The 12,551-nt window shown below is 37.6% G+C and overlaps 1 protein-coding gene across 3 annotated transcripts in view; it reads left to right on the forward strand.

Moving 5' to 3' along the window:
* PLXDC2 (plexin domain containing 2) overlaps nucleotides 1-12,551 on the forward strand; it is a 448,647-nt gene that overhangs the window by 386,250 nt on the left and 49,846 nt on the right. For all 3 annotated transcript variants that reach the window (XM_060659212.3, XM_060659214.3, XM_060659211.3), the window contains one exon: nucleotides 279-317. In XM_060659212.3, the coding sequence (XP_060515195.2) occupies nucleotides 279-317 (39 nt within the window). The remainder of the gene's footprint in view (nucleotides 1-278; nucleotides 318-12,551) is intronic.

Raw genomic sequence — 12,551 nt, forward strand, 5'->3', positions numbered from 1 at the left:
TAAATTAAACTTGAAACTTTTACTTTTAATTGAAATTTAATTGGATATTAAAAGTTAACTAAAGTTATAAAATGAGATGAGGAAGCTGCTAAATCATTTGATTGCTTTTGAAACCAGTGCTGCATTTTAATACATATTATTTTGGATTGTTATATAGCCTGTGAAGTATTTTTGAGGTTTGAATCCTCTGAGAAAGCATTAGGAGACAATGACTGGTCATCATATTTATGCCCCACTAAAATTTTTTTTGTTACAATAACTTTGAATTTCTCTTCCAGATGATACGAAGATAGCACTACATCTAAAAGATAATGGAGGTAGGAGTTGATACTTTTCTTTTATAAATATTTTCAGATGCTAATTCATTTCATTCATTTATATATGAGAAAGGATTTGTGGGCTTCTAATACACAGTGAGATTATATTTCACTCCCTGTTGGTATTTAACATGGGGAGAATTCAATGGGTGGTTTGAAAATTGAAATGGTTTCAATGGTAGAATGAAATTCTAACCCTCATATTTGCCGATAAAACTATAGGATACCAATGACCAGTTATAACGTGAAAACTTATCCACACACCTTGCTCTCCTTTTTCGTGTACTGTTCCTTGGTTTAATTGTGTATTGAGTATCTACACAGAGCAGGTATTGGGTTCAAATGTTTTCTTTTTTTTTTTTTTTCTCTAAGTTGACTACTCAACATTCTTTATAAATAAAATTAAGAATTAGACCAATATGGAAATATATTTTATAGGCCCTTCTGTCTCTTATGTCAAGCAGGGGACAAAAATTAAACATGCAAAAAAGAACTTTTAAGTAGTTGCATACTTCAGGTTTTTCTAAGACAATTTTTAGAGAAACCTATATTGATACTTAAAAATTTGAGGAAGAAAAGTTTTACCAAAATAAGATTGTGAAAGATATTGCCTAAAATTTTTGAAGACAGTTCTTTTTCTATTAAACTATATTAGCTCAGATGTGCTTCTCTATCATAGCTTGCTGGATCTTGATAAAAGAGATTTTTTTATCAGCAACTGTTTATTCAACTCAGGAAGTGGCGGGGGGGGGGGGGGGGGGGGGGGAGGGGGGGAAGGTGGGGCCTCTTCTTAGCAGCCTCTTTCATGTAAATGTGGCCCTACTGTGACATTGATCTAGACACAGTTTTACTTTTGCAGCCCCAGCTGATTTTGTAAGTCAAAATCCAATGTATACATTCTTAGGGATTTTTTTTTTAAGTAATTGTAGAGATTAGTTTCTAAATTAGTCCAGGTTAAGTAACAAAAATACATCCATGTTTTCTTAGGTCACTGTATGATAAGATACATACTGTATGCATCTTTAATTTCATATCAATCCATTTGAAAGATAAGCTGCTTAGCCTCTTCATATATATCATTATTACATCAATTCTCCATTGTCTTGTGTCTGTATAATAGTGTTTTATTTCGTTCATTTCTTACTTATCATAGTATTAATGCTATAAGTGGACAGCTTTACAGATGACCATTTGCCTGTATATACTTGCTAGAAATCAATTAAAATCTCAGCACTTGAAGGGCCTTTAGCAATCCCCCAGTTGAGAATTTCTCAGAACAGGACGCTGTTTAGGTTCATGTGAACATAAGTCCTAAATTTGGTGTTATGTTATTTTGAGGGAGGGAAGTGGGAGATAAATGAGTTGGAGGAGGAGTCGCCAAGAGGCTTCTGTTGTATTTGTTACATTTCATTATTAATTTGGGTAGTAGTTTCATGTGTGTTTATTATATTATTTCTATGCTGTCTCTTTTCTTTTTAATATTCTAATTATTTAGAATAAATATTCTGTAGTGCTAACAGAAAAAATCCTGTGATCAAATAGGTATGAGATACTCTGGGTGAAAGAAAATGAAAGAGCTCTCTTTGCTAGAGAGCTGTTCAAAGCTTTTAATGTTCATTCATTTATTCATTCATTAATTCCTGCTGGATGCCTGCTAATTGGAGGGCATTGTCACAGGCTTGGATCCATGATAAGTGAATGAGATTTAGCTAAATTCCCTGCTTTCGGGGAGCATGCATTCTAAAGAAATTTCAAGATGGCAATAAAGATTTAGTATCTGGCATTTCTCCATTATTTGGTCATAAAACCTTTTTATAAGTTGCATCTCATGGACTTAATGCTTTGCAAAATACACTTTGGGAAGTAGTTCCCTAGAATCTTACCAATTATCCTAAGGAAAATCTTTAGTTTTATTCAATGCATCAAGGGATCATAAAACTTTGAAGATTTTCTTAAAGCAGTGCATTAGAATACCTTATGATATTGAGAAACCAAGTGGAGTAAATTCCTGATGTAAATGTAAGGGTTTTTTTTTTTCTTTTCTGTCATACTGGAGAAGTTGACTGATGGATTTTCAGATGATATGTAGATCATTAATATGCAGCCATGAATCCATCAGGACTCCAAAATATCACAATAAGACTTTAATTGTGTCTATATACTGGAATTCTTTCCATGTCTAGGATTGTTTATAGGGCACTTTTTCTTAAAGTACAGAGTTGGAGCAGACCAACCTGGCCAGTATTCAGATAAATGTTCCTTCAAAGCAGTGCTTAAGGGAAATTACACATTACTTTTTATAGCACCTTCATCAAGATAGCATACTTGTCATTGTTTTTATCTTACCGAATTTGAAGATGCAGGAAAGATTGCCATTTTAAATCTAACTTGATCAGTTGATTAAACATATTGAGAATAGAATTCAGAATTGTCCAGCCCCTCCACATCCAGGTTAACATTTTTGCAAAATGGAGGTAATAATGAAAAAGGATGCCTAATTTAAGTGTTTTCTCGCATTCGTTAATTTTTTTAATGCAAGCTAATAAATGTTTGTAAATTGCTATATATTGTTGCAAAGAAATTTAGCTCATTTTATTTCTGGGTTTGATTTAATTGGCTGGTTTTAAAAAGCATTTGAATTTAGAGATCTGTAGTTTTTGATGAAAAAGGGTGACATTTTTCAAAATAGTCAATATGTAGCTAGAAGCCAGTGATGCTGGCTTTAGATATTGGATTACTTGGGCTGAGTCTTTCTGGGACATTTCTGTGGGTTAAAATAGTTGATTTTCTAGTGGAATCCACAGCTGACATGATTATACATTCACTTTCCAGGAGATTTTCCTTCATCTTTGATATGAAAGTATAAAATACTTCTGAGCAGTTGGACACCGAAGGCACACAACAGGGTTTCTCACTCACAGGACCCAAACTGAGTTACAGTCTGCTAAATCACTCTTGATGCATCTTCAATTGTGAATTGAGTTTCCTGCTACATTTAGAGTAAGACTAGGTAGAGCTACTGGAAGTTTCAAGATAGTTTTGGGTTTAGGAAAGTTTTATTAGCCTTATGGGCTGAGTGGAAATTCTAAGACCTAAGAATAATTTGGCGAAAAGAACATGTAAACAAACCTAAACAAAGAAAATGGTATCTGATGAGCATAGGCCTCCTCAGTAAGTTGTATAACATTGAGTGACCGTTGTAAGTGATAGAATACAAAAACTCAGAAGAGCGAGTATAAACATGACCTTTTATCTCCAACTATACAACGATCTCCAAATAGTTGGGAGGAGGAGGAGAAGAAGAAGAAGAGGAAAAAGAAATATTTGTTGAGTGTTTACTATGTTCCTGGCCCCATTCTACATGCTGTCATTTATTACTTCGTATAATTCACACAACACCCCTGTGAGTTGTTCCTATTATTATCTTCATTTTTTAGCTGAGAAAACAAAGGTACAGAAAGGTTATATGGCCAGTACGTGGCAGACCGGGGGTATGAGTCTTTTGGGCCTTAATACAGCCTCTCAGTATGGCTGTTCTCTTACAGTCAAACTTCGAACAGGAAATGCCAGTCTAAAGTATTCCGCTTACTTCTACCGTATTGTTTTCCCTTTTCTCTAACAACTGATGATACTTGTAAGTATTTGGAAGTGGAATTTATTTTCTTTTCCCATGTAATTATGCAGTAGTTTCCATCTTATCCTTTCTATGAAAATCACAGCACATCGATTGTCCTGTGTCATTGAGGAGTGTCTGAATCACTGGCACGCATTCTCCAAACTACAGGGCTACGCTGTGTTTATGTTCAAAATCTAATTTAAAATCCTTTCAGCCTTCTTGGTTTCTCCAGAAATTCAGGTTTAATTCACCATCAAGGGGTTTCTAGGATGTATTTTTTAAATGTATGTACTTCTGTGGATGGTGGTTATAAGCATTTAAAATCACATCTTTGGCTTTTCAAATCCTGGCTAAAGCTTATTAGAGGAGTGCATTTCAAAGGAATGACCTAGCTATATATTAGAGTAGGTACAACTATTAAATGCCTTCTTTGGCATTTGACTAGGTTGCTTCCAAATGACACTCACCACCTAAACAGAAATGTAAATGTCTTCAAGATGCGAACTGGATAAAATTATATCCGGCGCTGAAAAGAGGTTTGCGAGTTGAATCAATGGCAGGGTCTCTTCATTAAGAAGGAAAGCCTCCAACCAGATTCAGCTCAGTTTGGCAGATTGAATCGTGCCATTCTGCTACACTGCAGATGTTAAAATTATTGTAAGCTCTAAAATCCTGTGATTTGATTTTATTGTTTAAAATGTGCTGACTGAGGGGCGCCTGGGTGACTCAGCCAGTTAAGCATCCCACTCTTGGTTTTGGCTCAGGCCATGATACGGTAGCTTCCTGGGTTTGAGCCCTGCATCAGTCTCTGCACTGGCAAGGTGGAGCCGGTTTGGGATTCTCTCTCTCTCTCTCTCTCTCTCTCTCTCTCTCACTCTCTCGCCCTCTCGCCCTCTCTCTCTGCCCCTCCCCCGCTCTCACTATCTCTTTCAAAATATCCAAACAAACTTTAGAAAATAAATAAATAAAAATAAAATTTGTTGACTGAGATTTCTCCAAGTACCAAAACTGCATTTGTTCTTGGCTCCTCTAAATGTTCTTCTTTTTGATAGAGTGTCTTTTTAAGAATATATTTGAATATAAGTGCTTAGCTGCTAATAGCTTTTAAAGTAACAGCACTCCAGAGAGCACTGATGTGTTATGCAGGTGGTACCGTGTTTCTCATTTCTTCTTATTGCCGGGCATTTTACTAAACCTGGATCCTGAAAGGCTGCATCCTTGAGTCAGAAAGGTGGTGTCACCCATCAGAGATGCTGAAATAGCCACATTAAGCGGTTTGCAGAACATGATCAACATGATCAAGTTCATTCTGAGGTACAAATCTGCCAAGCGGTTGATTTCACAAAGCTAAGACAGATACACGTTGAATGAACTACTGTGGAATGGCTGGTCTAAATTCTGATTTGGTCGTGTTAGTTTCTTATTTCTGAACATACCCCAAGACTTTTCAGCCAAAGATAAAGTGTTACAACATTATTCTGACTTTTCCACTAGAATACTTCTAAGGTTGTATTTTTATTACCTAGTCTCTGGTGACAGATCAAGTGTCTAGTGTTTCATTTATCATTCAGTCGAATTGTTTTTTGACTTTAATACATAAATCATCAAAGTAACATATCTTTCATTTCTCTCCCCACCTTCCCTTGCTATTTTTTTCACCTACTTCTTTCACATAGATCACAGTCTCATAAGCAAAGGGAAACTGTTATTTCCTCTTGACGGGCTATTGAATATCTATCACTTTCTGTCTCTACAACTGTAAAGTATCTTGACATTTGGTTTTATCTTTTGCTTCGTTTGGCTACTTTCCATGGTAGCACTAACTCTATTCTAAGTATATGTATGCCATAATAGTGAACATTTCTTATACTTCAGAATGTTATTTTGCATATCCCCTAGAATTAAGAATTGCTTTCGTAACATTTTATCCAGAGTAGTGGTTCTCAACTTCTTCTGTACCTTGGAATTATCTGATTATTCTCATCTGATTTTATTATTCCAGCTTATAAAACCCCAGTGGTCACACTGTTCTTCACACCAATTAAATCTGAACCTCTGGAGCTGATTCAGGCATCAATATTTTTTTAAAGAGACTCTTAAATACTGAGAACAAACTGAGGGTTGATGGGGGGTGGGGGAGAGGGGGAAAGTGGGTGATGGGCATTGAGGAGGACACTTGTTGGGATGAGCACTGGGTGTTGTATGGAAACCAATTTGACAGTAAATTATGGGGTTGTGGGGAACAATGGGAAAGGAGTGAACCTGAGGCCAGGAAAACTACTTAGGAGATTGTACTAGTAATCCATAAAAGAAATGCTGAGAAGCCAAAGTAGTGGCCGACGGTAGGAATAAAGAAGAGAAAATGGGCATGAGAAACACTTTGAATGAAGTAAAGCTACATAACTAATACCCGATTGGATGTGTGACTTATGTGATACAAAGTGACTAAGATGTCTCCCAGGACTTGAGCTTAGTTATCTGGGTGGGTGACGGTGCTGTTTAATGGGGGATACCAGAAGAGGACGGGTTGTGGGGGAGGCAATGAATTGAATTTGAACTTATTGATTTTGACATATCTGTGGGACATCCAAATGAAGATATATAATGGGCATTCTTCCCTGCAAATCTGAAATTCACTTGAGTAGTACAAGCAAAAGATATAAATTTAGGCATCATCATCTTCATAGAAATGACAGTTGAAGTTATGAAAGTGAATGAGATCACTGAAGGATGCTATAAAAATGAAAAGGGCACACACAGTACAGAAAGGAGAACACAAGGTTTTGTGAAGAAAACTGCAAAGACAGATAAAGAGATAGCAAGAAAACCAATAGAATTTGCTATCATAAAACCAAAGAGAAGGAAATTTCAAGGAGGAAGTAGTGAATTATGGTGATGCTCTAGACAGGCCAAATTAAAAAGAAGAAGAAGAAGAAGAAGAAGAAGAAGAAGAAGAAGAAGAAGAAGACGACGACGAAAAAAGAAAAAGAAAAAAGAACAGAAAAGTGACCATTAGTTTAAGTAATATGTTAACATTGGTTGAGCAGTTCTACAGTCCACAGTTACACACTCCCCAGATAGATTTTGAGAAGACTATGAATTAAGAAATTGAAGTCAACAAGGACAAGCTACTTATCAAGAAGTTTTAATGAAAAAGAAAGTAGAGACTTCTTTTGTTAATTATGTTGTTTTATTTTAGGAGCCTATTTACATGGTATAGGTGTTGAGTAGAAAGAAGACATAAAGAAAGGAATTAAAAGATGATCGAGAGTATTTGATGTATCCTCAAGTAGGGATGGATCAGTCAGCATGGATGAGAAGAGGCAGAAGTTGAGGGAATTTCATCTGTGCTTCCTGCTGTCTCAGTGTAGTAGGAGACAAAGTAACATGGGGAGAGTAAGTGTGAGAGGTCAGAGTATGGTGTCTACGAGTGGAGAGAATCCATAAAACATTCCCAAGGGGGATGGAAAAAAGAGGCCTCCTATTAATGTGTAAAGGTCACGCCAAAGTGTGTTTGGAGCCCACTGACCTTGGTTATCATTTTAAAGGTTTTGTGACTTAAGTACTATTTTTCTTACATTTGTTTCAATTGCCGATGCTTATTTCTCCTATAATATGCTGATCTAGTTTAAGAAGCAAGGAAGGTAGGAAGGAGGGAGGGAAGGAAGGAAAGACGATGGGAGGGAAAGAAAGAAGGAAAGAAGAGGGAAAGAGAAAGAGAGGGAGAGAAAGAAAGGGAAGGAAAGAAAGAAAGAAAGAAAGAAAGAAAGAAAGAAAGAAAGAAAGAAAGAAAGAAAAGAAGGAAAGAAAGAGAAAAAAGAAAAGAAAGAGAAAAGATATGCTATTTTTAAAAAGACATAATGTTTGAGAGCCACAGGGTGGCTCAGTTGGTTAAGTGTGCAACTCTTGATTTTGGCTCAGGTTATGATCTCAAGGTTCATGTTGGGCTCTGCACTGACTGCACAGAGCCTGCTACGGCTTCTCGTTCTCTCTCTCTCTCTCTCTCTCCCCCTCCCCCACTCGCACACTTGTGCGTGTGTGTGTGTGTACTCTCTCTCTCTCCTCTCCTCAAAATAAATAAACAAACATTAAAATTAATTAATTAAAAAGACAGAATGATTAAAGAAAGGAGTTTAATCCATTAGATACTAAATTTAGCTCAGTCTTTTTCAATAGATAGGTTTTCAATGACTTGCTGTTCCATTAAGACTAATTTTCACCTTAGTTTTATACTGCATGCTTGATACAAGATTTTAAATGTATCTTGGGTAGTGAGGATAGGAGTCCTTATTTAACATTGATCCATAACAGTGCAGTAAGTTGCTGTGACCAGATGTTATTATTTCAGTTACAGTAATGAGTTAACAACTTGTTTGATAAAATTTCAACCCTAAGTGACTTCAGCACCTGTGAACATTATGTTCAACAACCAAAAACAAAAAAAAAAAAAGTACAAAATATGTAGAACTAAATGTAAATGGAATTCTAAGATATATTCGTTTAGGCTGCAGAAGGCAAGAGAGGAGGAAAAATGGATCACATAATGGATGAACACGAAGAAGAGAAATAGAAAAATAACAAATCAAATCTAGCCAGACCAATAATTATATTAACTATAAAAAAGAATAAAAACTCCATTTGAAAGCACAGATTATCAGGCTGACTTTAAAAAAGCAAGAGCCTCAATGAGATACCATTTCACACGCACGAGAATGTTTAAAACTAAGAAGACAAAACATTAATACTGATGAGGTTATGGTGCATCAGAAGTCTTTTACATTGTTCATCAGTGTGATATAGTACAATCACTTTGGGAAACTGACCATTTTATTTATTTATTTTAATTGTTTAATGATTATTTATTTTTGAGAGAGAGAGAGAGAGAGAGACTGAGGATGAGTAGGGTAGGGGCAGAGAGAGAGGGAGACACAGAATCCAAAGCAGGCTCCAGGCTCTGAGGCATCAGCACAGAGCCTGACACAGGACTCGAACTCATGGACCATGAGATCATGACCTGAGCCGAAGTCAGATGCTTAACTGACTGAGCCACCCAAGTGCCCCAAAACTGACAATTTTATAAAATTAAACGTACCTTCCTTTTGATCCAGAAATCCACTTCTATGTATCCAAGAGAAAACATATCCACAAAAATATTTTCAAGAATATTCATAGCAACTGTATAAGTAATTGCCAATGACTGAAAATAATCCAGATGTTTGGCAACAGAAAAATAAATAAATTGAGTATATTCATACAATGGACTAATATTCAGCAGAAATAAAGAACAAACTAGTGATATATGCAATGACACAGATACATCTTAGAAACATCATGTTAGGCAAAAAGATCCAGGCACTAAAGGGTACATATAGTATGATTTGGTTTATATGAAATTTAATACGGGTGAAACTGATCTACAATAATAGAAATCAGCATAGTGGTTGCCCGTCATGGGGTGGGATGGGGTGTGGTCAGAACTGACTGGAAAAGGCAAAAGAGAACATTCTGGGAGCATGGAAATTTCTAAAATTTGTTGAATTGTACACTTAAGATCTGTGCATGTCAAGGCCACGAGTTTTACCTCCTTTAAGAGAAAAGAGAAATTTTAATATGCTGCTCATAAACTAGATACAGTTCTCCGAAAATTCTCATGAATAAATTCTTCCCAGCTTCTTGAAACTCTCAACTAAAGAAAGGAAAAAGGCTTGCCCTTAGCAAACCAGCCTCTCTAATTAGTAGACATTAAATTTAACACTTCTGATTATTTGATTCATGTTTTGCTTTAAATTATTCTTAGAAACTTCCCAGGTAGTTGCTAATAATGGTAAAATTGTCTAGCAATGATTGGGCTGTTTCTGTATACCCAGCACTTTTCTGATGGTTTTGCATGTAGTCTCATTTAATCTTTTCCGCACCCAATGAAGAAAGTACTATTGTAATCCCATGTTACTCAAGAAGCATTGGGAGCGTAGGGATTTACACAATCTGTTTAGGTCATGTGGTTTGTAAGGAACACAGCTGGGCTTCACCACTAAGTGATCTGGTGTCAGAGCAGGGGCTGTGCTCCCCAATGCCCCCCCTGTCCTGCAGGGAAGAGTGGTCTAAATGTTGTACAGTCAGCTGTGTACCCATTTGTCTGCCATTCTCCCCCTATTAAAGCTACCCAGCATCTCAGCAAACAGAAACAGCACCAACTGCCCCATCACAGTCACAACGAGTGTTATGGCTCCTCTGTCCCCAACATTTTGAGACCAAGGTCCTTGCAACTGTAAAACTCATGGGAGTATCACATACCAATACGGGGAGAGGGGGGCATTTTACAAAGCTGATTTCATGGAAAACGTTAGGATGAGACTAGAGCTCACCTCCCGGACTGACCATGTTCTACCCCACATTGAGCAGGTGGAACTTTATATTTCAAGAAACTTGATATCCCCGGACCTCAGGAACAGGCATTTATGGTAAACACAATTTCATAGTGTCTTTCTTCCCAAGCAGTCTACCTGATTCTGTCCCTCTTAGGGGCATTATGTGCGCAAAGTTTTGTCCACATGGATGCTAAGCACTGATGCAAAACTGGCTCTCAGAGGTTTTAATTTTTTCTTTCTACCTGATATATGGGCACTGTTTATTAGATCTGTTACCACAAATTAAAATGAAATTCCAGGCTTAACCTCACCTTTTTTCCAGTTTCTGATTCTGGCTCTTTAAGATACATAGCACATACCTGTAGTCCCACCCATTTACCCTCCTGGAGGACTGTTTATATCAAACCACCACAAATAACAAAAGCGTTGTATGGTTGTTAAGAACATGAAGGACTAAGGGGTGCCTGGGTGGCTCAGTCGGTTGAGCTTCCGGCTTTAGCTCAGGTCATGATCTCCATGAGTTCGAGCCCTGCGTCGGGCTCTGTGCCTACAGCTCAGAGCCTGGAACCTCCTTCAGATTCTGTCTCCCTCTCTCTCTCTCTGCCCCTCTCCTGCTCATGTTCTGTCTCAAAAATAAATAAAAACATTTTTAAAAAATTTAAAAAGATAAAAAAAGAACATGAAGGGGGGCGCCTGGGTGGCTTGGTCGGTTAAGCGTCCGACTTCGGCTCAGGTCGTGATCTCTCGGTCCGTGAGTTCGAGCCCCGCGTCGGGCTCTTGTGCTGACAGCTCGGAGCCTGGAGCCTGTTTCGGATTCTGTGTCTCCCTCTCTCTCTGCCCCTCCCCTGTTCATGCTCTGTCTCTCTCTGTCTAAAAATAAATAAACGTTAAAAATTAAAAAAAAAAAAAAAAAAGAACATGAAGGACTAAGGTTTTTATTAATTCTGGGGCAGACACACAGGCCAAAATGACATCTTTAGCAACTAAATTAAGACATAGTTTCTTAGGAAACCCAAAGATTTTCATTAATGTTGAGCATAAACTCAGATGTCAAAGAACTTGGGATTTATTTAATAATATTGAATTAAAAGTCAGCACTTTTGAAAAGAAGTTGCTTATGGGGCATCTGGTTGGCTCAGTTGGTTGAGCATCCGACTCTCTCGGCTATGGTCATGATCTTGTGGTTCGGGAGTTGCAGGCCTGCGTCAGACTCTGCGTTGACAGTGTGGAGCCTGCTTGGGATTCTCTCTCTCCATCTCTCTCTGCCCTGCCCATGTGTGCTCTCTCTCTTTCTCAAAATAAATAAATAAACGTTTGTTACAAATAGAAGTTGCTTATGAATAATCACTGAAAGGTTGATTTTATTTAGATAGTGTGCATTTAGATAGTATACTGTACCTCAGCAGCCGGGCTTTTTGTTTTTCAAATAATGGCTTCAGGTTCTATCTTACATGCCCCATGTACCAGCTACTGCTGTGGTCTGGGGATGGACAGTTAAAGGACCTTGGTGGCCTGTTTTCCTAGTGGTGGGTATACAGTGCAGGTGCATGGGAGGTAGAGCTTGATCTCTCCGCTGGAAAAGCTATTGATGAGATGCCCTTGGATTCATACACTTGAACTTCAGTGGGAGAATGGATCCAATTTCCGTAAATAATTTCAAGAAGGCCTGGCATTGGCCTGCCAGTGCAGCCATGATTAAGAGGAGTGGAGATCCTAGGGTCTATATTAGCTAAGTGGCATATATACACACACTTGTCTTCCCACACTGATAGGAGCCAGGTGAGGAGAGTTTTTCCTCCACGCTGAGAAACTCTGATGGATTCGGTAGGGAAGTAAACATTCATTATGGTACTCATAGGTTTGTATGTAAATGACCTTTCTTAACATAAGTGACCTCATTCTGGAATGGATGGGGTTAATGGCTTGAGGAGTCACTCTGTCCTGTACCCCCCCACCCCGATCTTAAAAGTACTTTTGTCAGCCGTATTTTTGGCATTTCGTATTCACTGTGAATACATTCATTAGGAAAACTCTAAATTTTTTTCTGTAATTTAAAACCCTGATTTCTTAACCGTTGCAACGGCTTGGCATGGAATTAAAAGAGAAACTATTTCTGTGAAACTCTTTAGTTTAACATTTGGATGGGCAACTTAGGTGCTAAGATCTCTTTTCTTTGGATTACTTTGTAGAAGTAGAGACACGTTGTATTTTTCAAAAATGATTTTTAAATATATTTTTAGATGGAGAAGA

This window comes from Panthera onca, chromosome B4, assembly GCF_046562875.1.
Source record: "Panthera onca isolate mPanOnc1 chromosome B4, mPanOnc1 haplotype 2, whole genome shotgun sequence".
Taxonomy (NCBI): Eukaryota; Metazoa; Chordata; class Mammalia; order Carnivora; family Felidae; genus Panthera; species Panthera onca.